Consider the following 23,407-nt stretch of genomic DNA (forward strand, 5'->3'; position numbering starts at 1 on the left):
ACGTCACAACAAAAAAATAAGTTAAGCACACTTGCAAAGTGACACATCTGAGACATCCTTCATTCAGACATTCTTCTTTGATCTTACATTGTTAGGAATAAAGTGCTGCGTATCCATGTACTTAAATTACAACTGATGAAAGTGCGTTAATAGCTGCGACGAATGCAATAAATACTTCCCTAAACATCTTGTGTACAATACTTATATAATCCATCCATTATCTGTACCTGCTTATTTTAGTCAGGGTCGCACAATGTGGACAGGTCACCTACCGCAGGACACACACACCATTCACTCAGTCATACCTATGGTCAATTTAGAGTCTCCAGTTAGCTTACCTGCATGTCTTCAAACCGTGGGAGGAAACCCACGAACATGCAAATTCCACACTGGCCGGATTCGAACACAGGACCTTTTTGACAGTGCTACCCACTGCACCATCGTGTAATGAAATATATTAATTACATTATATATATATATATATATATATATATATATATATATATATATATATATATATACAATGATATGCGTACATTCGTTTTGTTTTCATATATAGGAAAATTCTAAACCAAGGCAAATATAAACTAAAATACAATGGCAACTTTTATCACTGATCTCCAAAAACGGAATTATATTGTATAGACTGAATGTTTTACAGGTGTGTGTGTGTGTGTGTTAGGCTGAATAAACTAATTTTCAAATCAAGCTTTTCCTATGGACTGGATTACATTCAAACTTTGACTCAAAGTTTACATTCAAAGTCCCGGTGACCCGTGCTGACTGCACTGGGACTGGAGATGTGCAGGTTCCTCAGTGATGCTGACTGGAGCCTGGGATGTGCCGCAGCGGAAGAAGAACGGGGATCGCGCCCACCAGACCAGCAGCGGTAACAGCAGGAGGCACGGCAGGAGGCACACCAGGGCCAGGAGATATGGGGTGGGGCCTGGGGCCCTGCTCTCCAGCTGGTGACAGGCGAGCGTCTTCCTGTAGCCCCGCTCCACGGACACGCACTCGTAGCAGCCGCCCAGTTCGGGCGTCATGCGGTCGATGAGCAGCAGGCAGGAGCCCTCCGCCACCTGGCACTCCCTCGACGCGCCGTTGTGGAGCCAGTGGTACTGGGCGTGGCTGGAGAACATGGGGCATCTCAGGAAGTACTTTGACTCCGGTGGGACATCCAGCGTGGGACAATCAGCGTCACTTTCCGAGGGCCTCCCGGGAATATCTGAAAGAACATGGGGAGACCGGATGTTAAGAAAAAAGGCCAAACCCAATTTATGAGGCTTGCAGCCAAGCTTTTTCATCATTAGCAACGCCGCTGGCGGTTTTCTATTGCAGAGGTTTGGTCCCACCCCTTGCGCAATCATCCGATGAGTTCACGGGATGTTTTACAATAGCGCTCTGATGAAAGCCTACCCACCATGGTGTGGCAATAAAACTGTACCTTGCAAAGTACACAGTGTTTCAGGAACTTTTATTTCTATTTGAGTATTCGTCCTCTACAAGCACCGGGCTACTTTCACAGCGTGAATCACAAATTTAAATATTTATTAACTGATGTTTTCGCAGCCTGTGACTAAAGAGATACACACAAGGTTAATCCACGTGGTTTTCAACCTTTGGCATCTTTGCCTTTGCTATTTAATTCTTTCTGTTCGCACAAGTGGGGCAACACTGGTCACAAGAAAATATATATAATTATGAAACTGACTCTGGACTGGAGTATGTGCTAAAACAATATATGTCGACTCATGGGTTAATTTAACCTACTGTCTGAAGTGTGACATTGTTTCTTGCCTTACATTCAAATGACGTTAATAAACACCACTTCCAGTCTGAATGAGGGTGAGGGACAACCTAATCATTTTGAATTTTTTTAGTGAAGTTACCCAGTCATACCAAGGGTCACAGAGTCTACACTTCCTGAAATGGAAAAATAAACTGCAAACGTATGAGAAGGCCTTCTTACCTTTGTCTTGTCTGCACACAGAAACATTTCCATGCTCCACATCCTGAATTGTGTTTCTGTTTGTTAAAAAAACACAACTGGTCAGCTTGCACTGACTAAAGTGTGTAGGAGGACTGAGGTGAGGTGGGGTGTCTGATAAAAGGTGTGGAAATAAAGGTGACACTTCTCTCACTATGTAGGCGTGTGGAGGTGTTGGTTAAAAGGAAGTCATACGCTTGGTGGTCTAAGCTAACACCATGGTTGAGAGCTCAGCTTCTGAACTCTGTTTACTTTCACTACATACCCACAGCATCAGGCACAACTTATTTTTTAAATAAAGATTTAGTTTTGCTGCAGTTTGCCAGGATTGTTTGGGTTTTTTTCAGTTCTATTTTTTACATTTTAGAAAAGTTCTGCTTATGTTTTAATAGACCTTATACAGGTATGCATGGTATGTCACAATGAATGCAGATTAACTTTTTTTTAGTTTTGCTTAAACGCTCATATTTCAGGGTGTACATTCAGTAGACAATAAACGTCTCATTTCAAAGACAAAGGCTTTATGTTTCCGAGCCCTTCTACAATCTGGCTGCTTTATTAGGTACACCTATCTAGTATTGAGTACGACCCCAATGGAACAAACCAAAGTTTAAAGTCAAATTGCTGTAGTGGGAAAGCTATGTAAATAAAGTTGTAAAAAAAGCTCCACACCTTCTGCCCCCCCTAGTGAAAGGGGAAGTACCTGGCAGAAGGGGAAGTACCAGGACTCAATGGTGAAGGGGGGGGGGGCAGAACGTGAAGTTGTGAAGTACCTAGACTTGGCAGTTGCTGCGCAGTGAGTGCCATTCCAGCTGCAGTAGGGGTCTCTGGCCAGGACACAATCCTCGCACTGCTTGCCGTACCTCTGGCACCCATTCAGATCCACCTCCACCACCTCACTGCTGGAACTCACATACAGTCTCTTCTGTAGGGTAATAAGAAAGATTTTAATCCATGATGGTTACCACAACAATGATGATGGTGATGGTGATGGTGATGATAAGCCAGGGGCCAACCTAGTTTTTGCTCCAATTTACATCAAGATCAATTCATGTTGAGAACAAATGTTTAAGCTCTTCCATATAATGTTGGTTTTAACACTGTACACAAGTTTGACTTGCCCTTTGCCCTTTGTTTTGTTTGTAAGCCACCAATGGATTAGTTTCAAGGTGTCCAGTTTCAGCTTTCATGAGTTCAGTTATTTCACTTCCATACAGCTCATTACCGAAAAAGGAAGCATCACTCATCTGACATTCATTGCTTCCTTATATATTTATGTCTAATAAAGACTAATATTTTGCTAGTTTCAATAATTTCAGTTAAGACTGTGTGTAAACTCAGCATACATGTGGGTTTTAGAACCCCAACTGGCCTGCTACCATACTCTTGTGCAGAGGAAGAGATGTGGCTTTCTTTGGTAACCAGGGACATACTGTGAAGGGCTGCAGCAGCATGTTCTGGATGTAGTGCCTGCTCGAAAATGGATGCAGCTCAGCGATGATGAAGGGCTCTCCAGCATGCTCCAGAACCTTGTGCACACTGCCACTCTCTGTCCCAATGAACACAAGCATGCATGCACACACACATGCACATGCAAACATAAGCATGCACATTCAGACAAACATGCACACACACCACACACAGACAGCTGATGAGACAATTGTGACACTTGAGTCTATAGTTACATGGAAATAGTGTGCAAAATAGGAAACAATTTTGCTGCAAGAGGAACTCCCTACATCCTCACTGAGCAAGTTGACCCTGAAAGAATTGAGGAAATATTGGGTAGCATTGCTTTGGAATACATCTTATTTAATTTCGGTGAGGCAAGATAGCCTATATTGTTTGTAGTACCGTAACTTGGCGTCATTTTGATATCAATACTTTTAATGGCAGGCCTGGATTTTGGCAGTCTGAATGAATGAGTTATAGATGGTGTATGTCTTGTATGTGTGAGTAACTTGGCATTTTTGTACGTTGAAAACGTGTTTTTTATGAGATGGTATTTACTTATTAGCAAATAGTCTTCACCTCAAAGTGGTGCTGCTGCTTATGCTAATTAAACTACTGCTTGTCTTCAGCTTGTTGGTAAAGCACTCAAGAATACAGTGCGTGTGAAAGATGTGGGGAAGCATGTACAATTATAATTTTCTGTTTGTTTCAATTCAACAGTTACCCAAGTCATTTAAGATGCTATCTGGTGAGGGTGACAAATAACTCCCAAAATTGCACCTGAATCTCAAGTAGACCACAGGACTGCAGTACTGTCGTAGCCTTTTAAATGTATGATTTGCCTTCGACTTGGGTGAAAAAAGGAGGCTTTTTCAAGATTTCATTATTTCATTATTTTCAAGAACGTTATGGAAAAATGGCTGCAATAGACAAAGACACCGACTGAGATACTAACCCAGAGAGAGAAAGAGTACGTTGTAATATATCCGGCCATGACCACCGCCTTGCACTCTGTCCACTCGGATATGCCGGTAGTCATAGCGACTGACCATGAGGGGGCCACCGCCTTTCACAGGCAACACCGAATTCTTCACGTTTGGGTTGTCCTTTATTTTCCTCAGGACATCAGGCCCCAGTTTTGTACTGTCCTCAACACACTGGTGAAGTTACACAGAGAGACATGTCACATGCTCAAACAGTCAATCCAGGAAACCTTTTTCACACACATTTTCACCTGAAAACCTTCAGGACCATTTGTTCCATTCAATGTCAATTTAAGACCAGGCAGTATTTCATACTAAATAAATAATCTGTGGATGAGGCCTCCATCACATACATATGAACAACATGTAAACACCCAGTCTTGAGAGCAGCATCATAACTGCAGTAAAAAAATTTTTAAAAAAGACTCAAAAGAATGTTCATACCTCCCCTTTGACGTCAGAAGATTTAAAGATGTTATCAATGTCGGCCATTGTATATACACACACTGCTGTCATATCCCTGCAGACACACACACACACACACACAAATACACGTGTAAGTGTACATTTGGCGGGGACAGAAGACTGGGACGTGCATTGTGAGGGCATGGTCTTCCTGATGATCTACCAGCAAAATATCAGGAGAATACACAGGTGCACAAGCACACACCGGTCAGCTGCTCGCTCTTCACAATGCTTGTCACATGGGATGAGGAGCGACCTTGCACAGAAACCCATCTGTGTCTGAATATCAGTTGCATAAACAGACATTTTGTTTACTGGTAATAAACACCTGTTTCATAAAGAGGAATTTGAATGTTTTACATGTTCTTACCCCCAAACTTTTAAAGCTACCAAACCATTATAACTATTCTTAATTCATCCAATCTGTCCTTCCTTGTGTTGTCATCTAGCTACATTTCCAGTTTCACCTATTAAATACCCACTGACAACTGTGGTTTTATTTCCTGCTTGTATGAGTCATAGTGATCGTTGCAATTGCTGACCTCTGGTATAGCTATATTTACACCAAGTATTATTTTTACATTTCCTAAGAACAGAAAGAAAACAACTGAAGGGCGGTTGTAGTGATCTCATACCAGCTGTTCTTGAAGAGTCCATACACCCTCCTCTCCTCCCAATTGGCCTCCTGCGAGACAGTCACATCCACTAGCTGGTCGAAGAAAAGCATCCTGTCATGGATTCCACATAACAGCCGGGCGCTCAACCGGGAAGTCCAGGCCTTCTGCAGGAACATCTTTGACCCGCCCAAGTCTGCCTAGCAACGAAGGAAACAAAAAGTCAGTCCACACCGTTTGGCACAGTCCAGTCGTAGAAGTCTTAAGTTCAGGACTAAAATGAACAAATACATTTTACTTGACCCACTTGTAATTAAAATACAGACAAATGCTCAAATATGGTAATATTGAACATTTAATCAAATTCCAAAACAACTGTATGGTGACTGTATGTATTGTATTTACTGCGTTGTAGTGCAGTGCATGAAATCGGTCAGTGTTGTGCATGAACGCGCTAAAAGAGCGGTGTTCATCGAACGTGCTCATATTTCTGGTGAACGTGAACTGAACGTATCTTTTGCAACTAGTGAACGTGAGCGTCGTTAACTCTAGCGAGAGTTAACGACGCTCACGTACTGCTTACCATAGACATATATACATTTGTTCATAAAAGTGTTTCAAATATTCATATGAACTGGCTTCAGCAGCACTTGTAGCTGTGTTGCTAAAATTAGAGCCGGTTTCACTAGCCATGCTGGCATGCCGGTTGCCGTAAATCCTAGTCGAGTGGCGTAAGCAGCATAGACATAACATTTCTCATAGAAAACATAGTTTGTCCACCTTCCACTTCACAGTAGTGCTGATAAAACTAACAAGAAGTAAGTGCTAGTGTGTTGTTAGCCTTTACGGATCCCCGTATGAGGTTTATATGATATAGCTAGCATAAGCACTAACCTATAAAATTTGCTTTTCAACGGTAGCTGGTTAGTCGAACGATACGGTCAACGGCAGCGAAAATTTCTGTTGCACCGTCAATAAACAGCAGAAGTCCCACAGGATGGATCATAGCACATCTTTCATCTAGCGACTGTAATGAAGCCATGGGTGGAGCCTGTACCAGCTCGCTTGGAAGCATATGCATATTTTTTTTATGTTTTTGAACTTCTGCATAATTTGGTTCATGCAGGCTAAATAAAATTTCCATTGCATCTACAGTATACCTTTACTGCACCTCTTTTTTCACTTTCTGCATAATATGACATATTTTTTAAGTGGTAAAACATATACTCACATTGTTTTTTCTTGGCTTTTAAAAGTAATCTTGATTCTATAGTAGGCTAGTATGCAGTAATTCATTTAGTTTGGGAAGTGGGCAGTGGCAATGATTGGGGGCTTGGGGTGGATGGGCAGGAGGAGGTTTTACTGAAAAAGAATAGAATAGAATTTAAAAAACGGAAGAAATGAACGTGAACTAGTTCATTTTTGGGACTGTGAACTTAGTTCAAAATTCAAAATTGTGAACTATGAACGTGAACTAGTTCATTTTAATCTGTGTGAACTGAACTTTGAGCTTGCTCTTATGAAGTGTGAACTTGCACAACACTGAAATTGGTGTCATATTTCTGGCCAGCGTGAACATCAACAGGACATAGGCATATAATATCACTCAGATGGCATGACCTAATTATGGGTACACAGCCATGGGCACTCAATTGGTAAAAAAAGAAAAATATGACCCAGTTTTGGACCACAAATGGGTCCCAACCTACAGTTTGGGAACAGCTGGTCTGGGGAGTTCCAGGCAGTGACATTCACAGTCTTGGGGACCATTTGACTCCCTTGCCCTTCATTTCCAAAGCAGTTGAGTTAGCAGAAGCCCAGACTGAGAGTGGGCTCAGACTGGTATAAGAAACGTGAGGTTTGCGCTGTTCCTTAATATCTGCTTTTACTCTGTTTGTAGACTACCAAAGCAAAATTAGCTTGTTCGATTTTCTGGACACATTTCAGTAAATGTGTTTTCTAGCATGTCAAGCCACTGCATGTACGCTGCATATACTTTAACAACTACAACTACAGAACAGGCAAAAAAAAGCTTGATTTCAGTGGTGTGAATGAAAATTGTATTATTCACAGTAATACCATTTATAGTATTATTTTCTTATTTTTTATATGTACCTCAACCCATCCCATGACCCACCAGTGGGTCCAGACCCATGGTTTGGAACGTTGAGGTTGGTGAGGTGAGAAGGGCGTTTACCTTGCAGACCTGGGTGACCCACGTGGTCCAGGAGCTAGCTTCCAAACTCTTCTGCATCAGGAAAGTGTAGACCCTGTCCTGCAGCTGATCCTCTCTGGGCCCACTGAACGCCATGCTCACATACCTCTGTTCTGAATGACACGGCCCAGGGAAGACAAATCACCCTACAGCAGCCTCAGATGACGTACCAATAAATTTAAAACTTAGCAAAAATGATATGATCTCAAAGTGCTTTCAGTGATGCTGGAAGCTCATCTTAACCACCACCCATGTGCAGCACCCACCGAGCATAAGGCCATAAAGCAAAACAACTTATTTAAAAAAACAGTTATTTAGATGTATCACTGTTTTTGCTCCTGCGTGGAGCACATAGTTCAGGCACTTCGTAGAAATGTCCATAGACTACAGGTGTACATTACCAACAGGAATGGGTTTAAAGTCTCAGCTTGAAGTTTGTGTATTGAATCATTGTCCATCATTCAAGCACTATTTAGTAGGGTGCTGGATTGTCACATGGAGTAGCCTATTCTTTTGCTGCTTCCACTGATAGTGGAAGCAATGATACAACGATAGTGATTGTATTTGTTTCCTATTTAGTCTCTGTTTTAAGGTGTAATGGCAGTCGTAGTGGCGGCTTCTGTCCAACAGAAATACTTACACTAAAGCAAGGGAATCTAACTGCCAAAGGCCTACGAGGAAGGTCAACTGCACCGCACCCTTACAAACTTATGCGATTGCTAATACTGAGTGTTCTCTCCCCATTCACGTCCCACCCTCATTGGCCCCCGCTGCACTGCTAACCTTCTCAACCCTCTGCAGTCTCCCTATGACTGTGTCATGATCGCACAGAACAGCCAGTCCACTGCCCAGAGGGTAGACTTCATCTCAGCCTATTCCACTCTCCTCTCTCTCCCCTTCCTTGCCCTTCCCCCCAGACAACGCTGCAATCCCTGCAGCCTCCTCCTACAGCCCCTCTACTCAACCCACTGGCTGAGGTGGTGGACTCAGCACTCACCATCTACACACAAAGCTGGCAACCTTCTGGCCCTGCCTGTTATGAGGAACTGTTCCTCCAACAATCTCACATTGACCACTCTCCATCAGTCTGACTGCCACTTAGTATCTTTCTCCCTCCCTCTCTTCTCAAAACCACCCAAACCACTGCCGCTGTCTTCTGTTATCTCCAAAACCACTCAAATATTTCTCTCATCTCTAGGCTCTACTGATGCTGTATCACATTCTCACTTTCTTCTCTCTCTTCAGACTTTGGCTCCTTATCCTCTCTTGTTTCCAGACCAATCTGACCATCCTCCCCAGTACATGGCTGTCTCATGCCCTTCAAGTGGAAGACCAAACTACAAACAACAGAAAGGAAACTGCACACATCCAGGGCCACTGCTGCCCTGTCCAGGAACTACTCCCTGCCGAATGCATTTCTGTTAGCGGTGACCTCTGTTAAAGGAAAATTTTATCAAATAAAATTTCCAAACTTCTTTTGTAACTCTCGCAAGAAGCAAACCCCCCATTGTCAACCTCCACATTCCCTCACTGCGGAAGACTTTGTCTTCTGCTTTGAGGAGAGAGTCTGTGACATCCACCAGCCCCTCAAGATGGCTAAATCTCCCTGCCCCCTCATTATATTCTAAAGCCGTTCCATTTTCCTCTCCCACCCTTTTCCACTCATCTCTCCTCCAGTCCATCACTCATGACATCCTTCTGTTTACTTCCTCTCTGGATAACCCACCCTGTCTATAGGCTGTTTCGCCTCATCCATCAAGCAAGCTCCGGTTACGTCCTTGCAGAAGAAACTGACTCATGATTCCAAAGACAAAATCTCCTGTTCAGCTCCCTACACTTTTATGTTTTTGGTTCTTACAACCACTTATTAAAGCAATTCCTTTTACCATTCTTGTCGATATCTGGCCAGATATCGGCCTTTGGCCCAATCCTGCGCAGTGCCACCAAATTGTCTTTCACTTCTGTATTCACAGCAGCGTACACATCACCCTCTGACAGACAAAGAAACAGACACTGGTTACAACACAAGCCATGCTCACACATAGACTGGTGGTAGATCTTTGTCATTCAGTTCCAAAGGTTGAAATCAAGAGTCTCCATCCATTTAAATGAGCTGTGAAAGAGCAGGTCCTTCCTTAAGTAACTGACTCACCAAGATAGAGGGAGGGTGCCCGCTCAGTCACATTTAACGGGGCGATTCCTCGAGCTCTAATGCCCTCAGTGCAATTCATCTTAAGCCCCTCTGTAGACTGAGTTGAAAATAGCAATATTAGCGAAAGATCGGGCACGGTTTCTATGAGCACAGCAGCAAACGTCAAAATTCACCAGAGCCAAAGAATGAAAAATGAATATGGTGTAACTGACCATGAAGCAACACTTCGGCTCTTTTCCATTGGATCCACACACAAACAGCGAAGTGGCATTGGCACTGTGTAGCGTGGTAATATTATATTCATAGTTAGACTGAAATCATATGAAACAGACAATTAACCAACCATGGATCTTGTAACGATACCCACTCTGGTGTTTACCCAATTTTCCAGAGTATTTATTTTTCAAACACTTACAGGGGTTGTTGGCTTTGAATTATCTGTTTTCCTTTCCAACACAGGAAAGGTAACCTGCAGTACAATATGGCAAGAGAAAAAATTGTTAGAAAAATTGTCTGCATAATTTCGGAATTATTTCTGATTCCATGATGTGCGACAGACATACTGAGTACCTTGAACATCACCTTCATTTTCTTAATTCAAACAATTGATCCAAGTGTGTTGCTATGGAGAATGGACCTCAGAGTGAACAAAAAACTCAGCACTCAGTGCATGTGTCTTAGTGCACACAGAACTTATGCGTGACCTGTGCATTTCATATTCCCCAGGTCACATGTCCAAGGTTGAATCAAAGCAATATAAAAAGCCTACCTCATTAGATGAATCGGGTCTGTTGAAGTCAATGTACCAAAGTCTTCCATGGCCCCCAACAAAGATACTGTTGTTATGAGGACCCAGAAGAAGTTCTATACGACTGTTATTACCAGACAAAGGGTACCTCTTGATGGGGACATCTAGGGACAGAGCATGTTAAAATGGTAAGATTCATTATTCATTTATATTTATTTTGATCTCCTGTTTTCAGCCTATAGCCAAATATAGCCACAACATTTCAGCCCTACATGATATCGCATATTTTTACAGAAGCCGGAGTTGAGTTTAAAAAAAAAAAATGTTACCACTGATAACTTGCTGCAAGAAGCTGATAAATACAACAGCCACTAGCTTCCAAAACTCTAATTCAGCAGAGAGCATTGAGGCTGCAAGGGTAGCTTTTTCACAAGTAAACTACCCTAAAAATGTGGTTGGACAAACTACCAATTACTTCACACTGAAAGACAGCCAACTACAGCTGAACTACAGCCAAGCTACCATAAAGAGAAATGTAGCTTGCTGAAATACAATCACTCAAAATTGGTAGTTTAAACTCCTATACAAAAAATATCAAAAAATGATTGTGTTTCCCCAGACATCATGCGCATGTGAGCAATGTCTTCTTTTTTTGCCGGAAGAACCATAGCGCAGTGGGGAGAACCAGTACTGTATGACAATCGGCAGTTGACTGTTGGCAGCTATAGTGGGAGTGGAGTGGTTCTTGTATATCTCGATGGAGTGGAGTGCTTCTCAACAACCATTAATAGAAGGAAATGAGATAGAGTGCTTTATGTTATGCTTATTTTGTTCGGATCTGGCAAGGGTCAGCGGTACCTCAGGCAAAGCATGATAAGTATTATTATAACTTCCAAATAGTTTTTGGTTTGTTTTGCAATAAAGTGAAAGTGTGTCACTCAGATCGCAGTGAGGAATGGAAAAGTGGATTAAGTTGCTGCTGTATAACGAAACAAATGCGCACAACGTTTTTCTTTGTAACAGGTTTACTAGGAAGAAACAGAACGTCTTTCCTCTGTTTTAACAGTAATTGAGTAACTGTTCTGCTGGCCACTCTGCTGACAATGCGAGCTGAGCCAGAACCCTCTAGCCTTTCCCCTTCTTATTCATAGGTGTCCCTATGAACATGTGGTGAAGAACTGAGTTGGAGATGCTTTAACTAATTATTGTATGAGTTTAACTGAAAAGTTTAGGTCTCTCTGCAGATATCAGGACCAAGAAGATGGATTTTAAAAAATCCTTTGAAATATGTTGTGTTTGACCGTTTTAAATTCTGTTTTTGACTGATATTATGTGGTTTTAACCTCTTTATTTTAATACAGACCATGCTGAAGAAGAATGCCTTTATCACCACATAGTGACAGTGACTCTGATGATGACAGTGACTACAATCATTTTTGGGTTGTACAGATACAGGGAATTGACGGACCTGAGCTTGTTGGCACACTAGTACTGTTTAGAGCAGGAGTACAACCAGGCATTGCGAGCAAATAGTCTGCCTCGGTTTAAAACATGTCTGCAGTTCCAAATAGGCCAGCTAAAATTCACCCAGTTCTGCTGCTGACATGGGGAATTGTCATACTATCCTTTTCAGGAGGTCTCGGCTGACTAGCCTCGACTGTAGGCCTCGATGGCATTAACGGTACCCAAGACAGAGGTGGATTGCATGACAATAATCAAAGAGATAAACTGAATTATCAACTGAATCATTTTCACCAAATAACTAAGAAATACGCAGAGGAATTAAGCATTTCTGACTGTTGGGTTTTTGTTCTGCAACCACACAGAGTGGCAGGGGGAGTGGAAATTATGCCCATCTCACTAGACTGGTGTTCCTATGTCACTTATACAACAAGTGTTGAACTTTGCCCGGACACGAACCCAGACATTAAACTAGTAATCTGTGAACTGCTAGTTGAACCTCATGGGTGTGAAACAATTACAGTTATTCTGTTGTACCAGAGAACAATACTAACATGCAATGTTATAGTTACATTCCTAACAATGGAGATGAGATTAATAACTTTGCAGAAAGAGGTAGTGAGAATTCATCAAACTCCTTTTCTGATGTGGGATTTGTTCAGGTGGTTGGAAAATGGGCTGGGAGGGATCAGCACTGTTATTGTGCATGGACTCTTGACAATGTGTTTCATACTTACACAGGAATGGCCAGAAACACCACAATGGTTCCTAGAAGATGATGATAGAGATCTAAACCACAGATCGCAGAAGATGGTTGATGACTGAGTGTGTGTTGTGACTCACTCCAATGACGGGTAAGATCTCCAAAGAGAGACAACCTAAGCCAGAGGTGGTCGCTGAGTAATTGGGATGGCAGGTATGCCATCCCGCCAAGTTACGCCTTGGCGGGGGCATACCCCATACCCGTACAGCACAGAGTTTGGCACTTTTCAGGGTTCCCCACAGAAATAACCACAACAGCCACAGACACTCAGCCCTTAAAAACATTAAATTCTGTACATTCTCACCCCATTTCAACAGACAGAATTCACAAACAACTTCACATGTCCACACAATAAAGCCCCAAACTAAGGGGATTTTGCGTTTTCTCCTTCTTCTTCTCCTTCTTCTTCTTATTTTTCCTGCCGCCTATCCCACTAACAACGTCTCCCCATTGGACATTGTATCGACACCAGCCAAATCTTCACCTACACAACCCAATCAAAAACTTGCATACACACGCAAAATACCCATACCTTTTTACTCTGAAACATTTCCAGTTTAACCAGCTAGTGTGCCCATAGTGTGCACCGTCTATTCATTCAGCCTGCCAAAATCCATGCCTGCCATTAAAAGTATTGATATCAAAATGACGCCAAGTTACGGTACTACAAACAATATAGGCTATCTTGCCTCACTGTACTACCCAATATTTCCTCAATTCTTTCAAGTCACTTGGCCCTGTGTTTTGTAATCTTACCATTTTACAATGTCATGCATTTGTGTCAGATCAAAGTGTCAAAAATATTTCGAATTGCCTCATGGAACACATTGAAATTCATGTAGAAAACTGCTGGTGAGTCACTACAGGAAGCATATTTCTCCATATTTCTATACTTGCTTCTGAACTGAATTTGAGTAAATGTACTTGTGTAGTAGTGATTGTATATTTGCCACGTACAATAAATACTGTATGTAAAATACATATTGTACATCCATACATAGAGAACTTCTTTATCCCCATGGGGACATTTCCCTCGCAGCATGTTACATTCACATTTACGAACAGACATACCAAGAAACATACAATCATTCACACAACAGAAAGGCTGGGCAGCGAAATACATACATACCAATACAAATTGGACATATAGACGCCTATTCAATCAATCTTGACTGTGAGAAAGCCATCCACACATACGTTTGGCCTGCCCATGTACTGCATGCTTATACACACAGGGCCAAGTGACTTGAAAAAATTGAGGAAATATTGGGTAGCATTGCTTTGAAATACATCTTATTTAATTTCGGTGAGGCAAGATAGCCTATATTGTTTGTAGTACCGTAACTTGGCGTCATTTTGATATCAATACTTTTAATGGCAGGCCTGGATTTTGGCAGTCTGAATGAATAAGTTAGACGGTGTATGTCTTGTATGTGTGAGTAACTGGCATTTTTGTACGTCGAAAACGTGTTTATGAGATATATAATGTACGTTTCAAGGCTTGTCGCTTGAATAAGTACTGAATGGGAGAGTTTTCTTTATTATAACAAGACATAGCTCAGGAGGTAAGAGCGGTTGTCTGGCAGTCGGAGGGTTGCTGGTTCAATTGCTGCCCTGGGCATGTCGAAGGGTCCCTGAGCAAGATGCCTAATCCCTAACTGCTCTGGTGAATGAGAGGCATCAATTGTAAAGCGCTATATAAATGCAGATCATTTACCATTTACCATTTACCAAGATGTATGTACCCCCCTAAATTCCTAAGACTTGCAGCAAGGCCTCTCAGGCTTCAGGCACTGAACCTCCCAAAGACAACAAGAAGTCAGGAATATTGTGTGTGTGTGTGTTTTCTTTCGCTCTGTCTCTTATACATTTCTAGGAAGCCAAACTGGTCAGCTAGACCTTTCTGTTATCCTCTCCCTTACCATCCTACCAGGAAGGAACCGGCTATGACTCCATGCTACCCGGGACTCTGAAAGCAACTGACTGGTAACCATTGAATCATTATTTTAAAAGCTAAGAGATCACTGAGTGTTCATTCAGTATTCATGCTGCATGATTACACATAACTAATCATTTACTTTGTTAGATCTTACTATATGCTTATGTATTAACTATGTTCCAATCAAATACAGCAAATATATTTTAACAAAATATTCACAGATGAGTGGGTAGTGTTTCCAGAAGATTATGTGCCCCTATATCTTGACCTGAATTTTAGTGACTTTAACTAGTAGTTGATCTTACGATCAAAAACAAGGGAAATTGTGGATTAATTTAACAGACTTTTTTAACAGTCTTTTCTTTTGTGGATAATTACAAAAATGACAAATTTAGGGTGTATATCTATATGCTTAGTGCCTTATCGTAGTTCCCCGGCTTCCTAACATTTGGTCCAGGCATGCTGCAAAATATGTAACCTCCTATGTTGAATTTGTTTACTTAGAGAACAATTTTTCTTCTTTATTTCTTTGCGAAAACTGTAAGCTTCTCTGTCTGTCTAGGAGGTATAAAACTTGCGGAGCAAACTGCCGATTTTCAGAGAACTGCACAGAACTCAACCTCGATTGAAGACTCTGTGTGGAACTGAATTACTCAAAAACCACAAAAAGGCAAAAGATGTCTGCTTGCATTTAATGCACCACCAAAATCAGTTGGGTCATTATAAAAAATGTATCCACATTGAAGGCATTATTGCACATTTTATCAGAAGAAAAACTCACTGTGAAATGTTTTAGATGTTAATAGGTTAATAGGTTATATTCATAAGTTCGTATAAAAACGTTCCAGCTGTCAGTGTTGTAAGGGATTTGGAATTTTACAGCCATTTCAGCAGAAAAATGGGATCAAAAAATAGCAAGAATGGAACCGTACAGACCCACGGCACAACTCACTTCCACAGACACATTTTAGCTGGCACCACCTGTGCATGCATCCCACTAAACGAAGCACCACCTGCGCATGCGTCCCACAAAACGTCCCTCAAAGGTCATCCGTGAGTGAGTGAGTGACCACAATTTGCCATGCATAGCCCACAGGGCAGGTAAAATAACGGGCCCTCGCTATATTATTCAAAATAACCATAAAGCGTACTTAGGAACTTGGGAGGCTAGGAGGGGCCAGGTGGCGAAGCCTAGGAAGTAACGGGAAACAGCCTCTACCGCGCATGCTTGAGGGCAAAAGCGCTTGCTGCCCATTGATTTCAATGTAGAAATCCAAGGTGATTTAATAACCAAAGAAAAACTCACCGGTCTGTTTTTTGTGATCATACGTGCAGCAGTTTGTGAAACAATGGTTGTTTTGGTCTTGGGCAAATATTTATTAAAATGTGCATATTTTATTATATAATGCATATTTTTCTATCTGCTTTTCATTTTAATATTGAAATACTGAAAGAAATAACCATTATTTTTTGGCACATTAGGCATGAAAAACAAATATGGTTTCCGAAAGATCACCAAAAAAGGTTTGACCTCCCAACTTATAATATAGTAGCTTACAGGAGCTTTCTCAGAGTTTCTGTGTTTAAGCAAGAAAAAAAACTTAAAGGCGGCTTGTACGAAACATATTTGGGCTAATCAAAAACAAACACCAAAACTAAGATTATATGTTAAAAAAAGAAGATGCAGACAGTTTAGGGGACAGTGGGGCGAAACCTAACACGGGGTAAAATGTAACATGTAAAATGTAGATGCACTGAGCTTAAACTACGTATTTCAGGTTAAATCTCTAAGGGTTAAACCAATGAATTGTATAAGAACTTATACAGTTCAGTGGGTTAAACAAGCAAATCTACCATAATTGTCTCCAACTAACGGCGGGAGAGTTCAGTAAATATTTAAGGAGATAAGTCTGCTGTGTATTTCGGTTTTCCGTTCAATTTTAATTGCAAAAAAAGGCTAGCGACTCTGGCTTCATATTAGGCTAATGGTTGTCATTTAACATTAGCTACTCCGTTATAAAATGTGAAGTAGACTGTCTACGCACGAATTCAAGGCAATTTCTAGAACTATCCTAGAACACATTATCTTACGGCGGTTATCGTGTCGTAATTTAATTTCATGTTAATAGAAATGCCACGTAGCCTACATAATATAATTCACACGTAATGTTATTTCCTATCAGTTTTCGTAATGAAATATCAGCAACATTTATACATAACAAAAAAGAACAGCAAAAAAAGAAGTTACTACAAAAAGTTGTATTTCTAGGCTACATGGTATTACCTTTCTCATCAAGCAAGACTCTCGGATTGTTTGAGCTGGCCAGGCAAAAATAAAAAATGTTTAAGAATAAAAGGCACGGCGAAACAAACATGCTGAATTGAAATTATTCCACCAAATGACCAATGACGTCCTACGGACGCTCTTCTATCTGCTGAGTAGCTACGGAATAAATATTCATTGCTGTTCCGACGACAACCTCTAGACTATTGATGATTGCAAATGACGAGAAAGAACTTGGTCAAAGGAGTTTTGTTTCCAAGATTTTGCGGTTAATTTTTGAGGGAATCAGTTACTTTTTCAGTGCATTATTACCCCCGTATAACTTTCTAAAACTGGTTTTACAATAGTTTAATGTAAATATGTATGTAGCTATATACAAGTGAACTTCAGCCTATTCTCGATGAATGGGATGGCATATATTTATTTATTTGTTTACTTTTTTATTCAGTCAGTCTTTTGTGGGTCATGAGAGGAAGGGGGACTTTTTTATTTGTGCGCTGTAATTAGAAAAATCAAGAGTCACTTGTAAGATGCCATTGAAGTACTTGGTCTTGGTGCCGCCTCCCAAACTAACCAGAGATTTTGTTACAATAGAATAGGTTAGGATTGGAAATGAAACATTCAGGAGAAACTGGAATTGGCGTAAAAAACGACGCTGAAGTTCTCTCTCGATTCGCAGCTCCTGATTCGAAATTCCAAATTATATGATTGGACGGTTTCGCGGTCTTCCTTACGGATTTTCAAAGGTTATAATTTGCTTCTAAAAGAGAGATACGGATCAAGAGAGACATTGAACAAAGGTGGTAATGAGTATAAAAATATATATATTTTTAATTATGTTACGTTCACTTCACATGTCTTTTAAGACTGTACTATGGACAGATCAGTGTCACGCATTTTGTTTTCTCCTCAAAATCTAATAGTCTCACCATTGCATCAGGTGTGTATGAGAGAACAGGAAATAATGCACATCTGAAATGTTGTGGACGAAAAATCACTGCACCATATTCAAATAACTCAAGTGTCTATATAAACAAATATATGAATAAAAATCCTTTTGAAAAATTGACATATTAGATGGCCATTTCTCATCAAAATTTAAAAGTCTGAAAATTTGACATTTAATTATGAGAGAAGGGCTCCTGAAGTGGTCTACACCCTACCATTGTCACGAATGCGTGGGGGGGGGGGGGGGGGGTTCGGACCCAAATGCAGAGGGGGGGAAAAACAACTCCAAAAAGGGTAGGAACAAAGACTTTACTAAATAAAAAGGGAACAAAGGGCCTCGCGGGGCAACTCTTCAAACACAAAGGAAACTTAAAATTACAAAACACAGAAAAATCCAAAGACCAAAAGCGCGTGGAACAGAACATGGCAGGAACACATAGGGCAGGAACGTGATCAGAGCTTACGCACAAACACAACCAGACATAACCAACAACACCGACAACCAACAAGGATCCAGCACCTGAGTCCAGGAGACGGGAACTTAAATAGACAGACACTGACGAGACACAGGAGGGCACCATGAACAATCAGGCCACAGAAGGGGAAGGGAAAACGAGACAGCCAGAAAACAATGATTGGACAATTGGAAACAATCATACAATTAAACAGGGGGAGCAGGACACGTAACAGAAGTGCCGCCATCTGGCGGCCCAACAAGGAAAACACAGACAGGAACACAGAACTATGACAACCGTATTTCTGAGAAATTTTACTGTAGCAATTTTTTATAATCCCACCTCAAACTTTCAATGCAATCCAATAGACGCCAATTGAAAAAAGTGATTTTTTGGATAAGAATTTCTCTCCAAATGTAAAAGTTCACAAAATTCTGACACTTGTTCCTGGCAGAAGGTGTCCTGGTCTACATCCTACCCCATTTCTGTGAAATTTTACTGTAGCATTTTTTAATAATCCCACTTCAAACTTTCCACGCAATCCAATAGACGCCAATTGAAAAATATGAAAGTTTGGATAAGAATTTCTCTAAAAAAAAATGTGACGTCTGTGATATGGAACTGGTTTGAGTTTGATTAAAATCTGGTACTTTGGCCCTAATGGTCTGTTATTCTTTTTCTTTTAGGTTTTGTTTCCTTGAAGGCCCATATTCTCTTAAATATGAATATAAATTTGATTGCACTGTTCATTAACTTGCAAAATAGTCTTAAAAACCCAACATGAAAAAGAATCGTGATCATATCGTGGATCGTGATCATGCCTGAAAAAAATCGTGACATGATATTTTTGCCATATCGCCCACCCCTTGGGGGAGCACAAACAGTTCCCCCCAGATCAACTACTAACCAACAGGCTACAGCTTGGAACAATAGAATTGTAATCAAACCGGATACGTTCATTTTTTATACAACTGCTTGCTACCTCAATAAACAACAGACTAAACCGCAAATAACGACTGGAAAATTTATTGTATTTGGTCTGCGTAAGATTTCACCCCTAACTGTGTAGAACTGGCAAAACGGACATTGGAAAATATGAAAAATTTCCACTACAATTTCATTGTTAATATGTTACGCTGTTTTCCTTTACAAATGCAGGAAGTAGACCGAGGCAGTGTCAACTCGAGGATGCATATCATTGCGCGACTTCTAATGTGGGTTTACCTGCAGACAATAACATTAGGTTGATCGTAGAAACAGTGTTGTATAACTACTAGCTAGCAAAACTGAAAATATCTGAGAACGAAGGAGATTTTGTTTTTGATCATGAGATTGTTGTGCCCTATCGATTTGAGCCGGAATACACAGAAGAAGAGCTGGCTAATTTGCAGGCTGATCGTATCTATATATATATATATATATTAATTGCATATCATGTCTGGCCAGGGACCTGTTGTCGCACCTTCAAGGACCCCAGTGGTCCACTGACCCTCAGTTGAAAACCCAGGGTCCATACAAACTAGACCGACCTGCATGGATTCAATGAAGCTTTCAAATACCATTTTATATGGTGAATTGTAACTATTTGCTGATATATAACACTAATATGCATTGCTATTATGCCGTTTTGATTTCTTCCACACATTTTGATCCTCTCGGGTTTGTAGCCTTACTTAGATTTTTATAAAAAGGTACATTTCTGTCATATTTTTTAAAATCTATATTGCTAGCCTACTGCGAATACAACAACTCTGCACCATGTCTATTTCCCCCTATTTGTCCAAGATGGAACTCAGCACTTTTGCAACTTCATTTCTGTGGTGAAGGGCCTTGTTACTAAGTTATCTGGATATGTGCAAGTACAAATGTTTCACACAGACATCATTGCACTGCAGTGACTCTGTCTCCCCATACAACCACCGCCTCCACATACTGGTCACCCAGTAAAGTCAGTTTGATTTTCCTCTGCTACAGTTTGCATTGTCTTCATAATTATCATCATTTAATATTCTCTTGTTGCAGGATCTTTCTGTTGAATTTTTTAAGATAGTCAAGATTTGAAAAATAAAAGAATGATGAAGCACCAGCTACCACAAAATAGTTTAAAGTAACGCACATTTGGAGGCATCACTTAACCTGAATCCAGTATTCTCTCTGGATTTAAAAGGTAGATTTTAAATTAATGGCAAGCATTCTTTTTATTTGCAATGCAGTTGTTTATGTGGTCTGTAGATGGCAGTATGGCTATTCATTGGCTAAACTGAGCATGTGGATTCTGCATTATTAGGCAATGCTTTTATTTATACTGGGGCACATGGGATAATTAATTAAGTGCAGTGCCATAGTATTCAGCAGCCTGCTGCTAAAGCTGGTATTCTATTTAATTATTTATTTGAATTGTTTGAGAAAATCTGTATTTCTGTCATTGTTATTTCGTTGTTTTAAATGAAGAGGAATAGTTAGCAGCAAACAGCTACAGTTTTCTGACTACAGTGTGTAGATATTGTATGATACACAGAGTGAAGTCTTTCACACTTTAGGCTAAGGAATCTGGAAGTGTGATTCAAATAAATCCAATTTGTCACAGTCTGGTTGCTTGTGTTGCCTGTGGAGCATGTTACTCCAAGCAGGCAATCATTGGTCAATGAAGATAATGCCCGGGCTGCCTGAAAGGTAGACCGAGATAAAAGCACTAATGTGGGGTTTCCTCTCAACAGAAAGTGTTTATGTCCTGAATACGGCAGCTGGGAAGAGAACGGCTCCTGAATTGTGGTGCAGAGAGAATGGCTCCTGAATCACGGTTCAGAGAGAAAGGCTCCTTCATTGTGGTGCAGGGCGCAGGCTGCAGTATCAGTAGTGGAAAGTCCTGAATCCTTGCAGAGTGCTGACTGCGTACCTGCTAATGCATGTGACAGCTTGCAGATCGCAGAGGGTGGTGGAGGGGGGATTTTACTGGATGGTAAATGAAGGGCGGGGGGGGGGGGGTGGTGAGGATTGCGGGGGGTGGGAGGGGGCAGAGGGGGTATTGGGATCTGGGACAAGACTGCAGATATGCGTGATACTGAACAAGAGCCGCAGGATGTGAGAACTCTCGCTCTGAATGCAGGTTCCTCGTAATCCGGTAGCTGCGTCTATCCTGTGCAGGCTGCACAGAAGCAGGACTTCCTGCTTTGGAGAGGGATGCAAAAAGGACAGAGCAAGGAGGGCTGCAGGATATCCAAACTGGGAGGCAATTCTGGATCTGCAAACCAACTCAGCAGTACCGGACACCCGTAGCCACTGGGGGGCCTGCATCATAACGAGGGGGGTGGAAAGCAAGTAAAAGGTTGCCTTCTGTGCTGGCTTTTCTTCAAGACTGGGAACTCTGTGTACAGCATTCGAAATCTTCAAGGAACAGAGGAGTGTGATTTTGTGCCTCAACTCTTCCCCTACAGGAGTGAACTTCAATCAGGAGGGGGTCACTGTGACATTTTTCTGGTGCTTGGATCTGAAAGGGACACAAGCACTAAAAGTAGAGAAGTCCTGTCTTCACCCTCAGGTTAGCAAAACCACAAATATACCATCTTGATTTCGAAAAAAAAAGCATGATTTTATTGCTATAAAAAATGTGATAGCGGTGGAAGTGAAAACACTTTGAGGAAGAGGTGTGGAGTATCTGTAGATCAAAAAGGATACTGCTGGAAGCAGGGGATGACACAAAGGCACAGGGAGAATTCATTGCTAGGTACAAAGCTAGTGAATGCACGTCTATGAGCCAGACAGCAAGGAAAGCCATCAGCGGGAGTCAAAGAGAGGCAGGGCCTAGGACTCTATGCAGTCACAATGAGCCAGAGGTAGCAGGACTCTGTCCATACGCGTGGTGTGGGCTGAGGAATGGCGTGAGAGTGGCCCGCGCAAAGTGTGAAGATACCCAGCAGTAGAAGGAGGCGGAGGCCACACTTCCCGTGCGAGGGGGGATTCTCGGTGAAGCGCTGCCCGGCCTCGGCATGCCTTACCGGGACGAGGAGTACCCCGGGCAGCCTCTGTGGCAGTCGGTCCTCTTCTTCTGCTGCAAGGGGATGATCGAGGGCATCACCATCCTGCTCTTCGCGTGGCTCCTGGTGCAGGTGCTGTTCAGCAAACACCTGGAAGGTACCGACCCCGACCCCGACCTCGGTGTCAGCTCGCCTGCCTCGTGCGCATCCATCCCCTCCCAGCGGGACTCAATCTCCCTTCGCATTCATTCTCCTTCCATGTTACTGTTCTTACAGCAGGTCTTTCACTCCATTCTCACAGTACTGCTGGGCTCACATCTATTATGCCCTCATATTTCTGCTGTTTCATTATCAGTCTTGCGTGTATTCTCTTCTAATGCAATTAATGCACTTAACCTCAGTTATCTTCCCGCATTTGTTTAACTCAGCCGATTATTTATTTTACCATACAGCTGTTTTCAGGCACCCCATCTCATTTTGCAACTCTACTACACTCAGCTGTACATCCCTATACCATTGTCCTCATACAATGGACCCTGTATCCATTGTCTTCTCATATTACTCTTTGCATATATTCAACTTTGCACTGAAAAGCTCCCTGATAATTTTTTATTTTATACTTTTAATCAGTCTCTGTTGTTGTTGTGCACAAGACACAAAAAAGATAGCAAGCCTTAACTGTGTCAGTGCAATTCCGTCTTTGGAAATAATGACTAAATGGTACAGCCTCATGGCACAAGGCAAATATGCATGGCCAGTGCCACGATCACTGTGTTAACAGTACTGCCAATTAGAGGCAAGATATTGGTTTAATGAAGAACTTGAAACCACAAAATCCTTTTCAATACTATACTCATGTATCAGAATGAACAAAATGTGTGGTCCTAATAGATGACCTCCTCCTTCAATGATAATTAAGAGTTGCTCTAGCAACACCAGTGAAGGGCACAGAATGAAATGATGTCAT

The 23,407-nt window shown here is 41.5% G+C and overlaps 2 protein-coding genes across 3 annotated transcripts in view; one reads left to right on the plus strand and one right to left on the minus strand.

Annotated features, from left to right (window-relative positions):
- Positions 1 to 583: 583 nt before the first annotated feature.
- Positions 584 to 17,240, minus strand: LOC118227731 (semaphorin-7A-like). 2 transcript variants are annotated; one of them, XM_035418550.1, is made up of 14 exons: positions 17,064 to 17,240; positions 10,638 to 10,780; positions 10,284 to 10,337; positions 10,081 to 10,179; positions 9,869 to 9,965; positions 9,603 to 9,707; positions 7,699 to 7,829; positions 5,523 to 5,701; positions 4,867 to 4,942; positions 4,395 to 4,596; positions 3,421 to 3,536; positions 2,761 to 2,912; positions 1,970 to 2,025; positions 584 to 1,225 (listed from the first exon to the last, which is right to left on the minus strand). In XM_035418550.1, the coding sequence occupies exons 1-14, from the start codon at positions 17,152 to 17,154 to the stop codon at positions 759 to 761; spliced, it is 1,968 nt and encodes a 655-aa protein (XP_035274441.1). In that variant the 5' UTR covers positions 17,155 to 17,240; the 3' UTR covers positions 584 to 758. The 2 variants fall into 2 exon arrangements, with proteins under 2 accessions (XP_035274441.1, XP_035274442.1); XM_035418551.1 differs by lacking the exons at positions 9,869 to 9,965; positions 10,284 to 10,337; positions 10,638 to 10,780; positions 17,064 to 17,240 and having other exon boundaries at positions 10,081 to 10,277.
- The window catches only part of LOC118227732 (synaptotagmin-5-like), a 31,361-nt gene continuing 13,599 nt past the window's right edge, over positions 5,646 to 23,407 (plus strand). Inside the window, exons 1-4 of the mRNA XM_035418552.1 lie at positions 5,646 to 5,723; positions 12,819 to 12,931; positions 14,717 to 14,826; positions 21,573 to 22,597. Of these exons, the coding sequence (XP_035274443.1) occupies positions 22,453 to 22,597 (145 nt within the window). The 5' untranslated portion in view covers positions 5,646 to 5,723; positions 12,819 to 12,931; positions 14,717 to 14,826; positions 21,573 to 22,452. The remainder of the gene's footprint in view (positions 5,724 to 12,818; positions 12,932 to 14,716; positions 14,827 to 21,572; positions 22,598 to 23,407) is intronic.

The sequence above is a fragment of the Anguilla anguilla genome, chromosome 5 (assembly GCF_013347855.1).
Source record: "Anguilla anguilla isolate fAngAng1 chromosome 5, fAngAng1.pri, whole genome shotgun sequence".
NCBI lineage: Eukaryota > Metazoa > Chordata > Actinopteri > Anguilliformes > Anguillidae > Anguilla > Anguilla anguilla.

Coding starts and splice junctions, on each gene's coding strand:
- LOC118227731 (XM_035418550.1), bottom strand. CDS start 17,154: ATGTTTGTTTCGCCGTGCCTTTTATTCTTAAACATTTTTTATTTTTGC. Junction 10,781..17,063: donor AGTCTTGCTTGATGAGAAAG/GTAATACCATGT, acceptor CTCTGTCCCTAG/ATGTCCCCATCAAGAGGTAC. Junction 4,943..5,522: donor GGACTCTTCAAGAACAGCTG/GTATGAGATCAC, acceptor GTGTGTCTGCAG/GGATATGACAGCAGTGTGTG.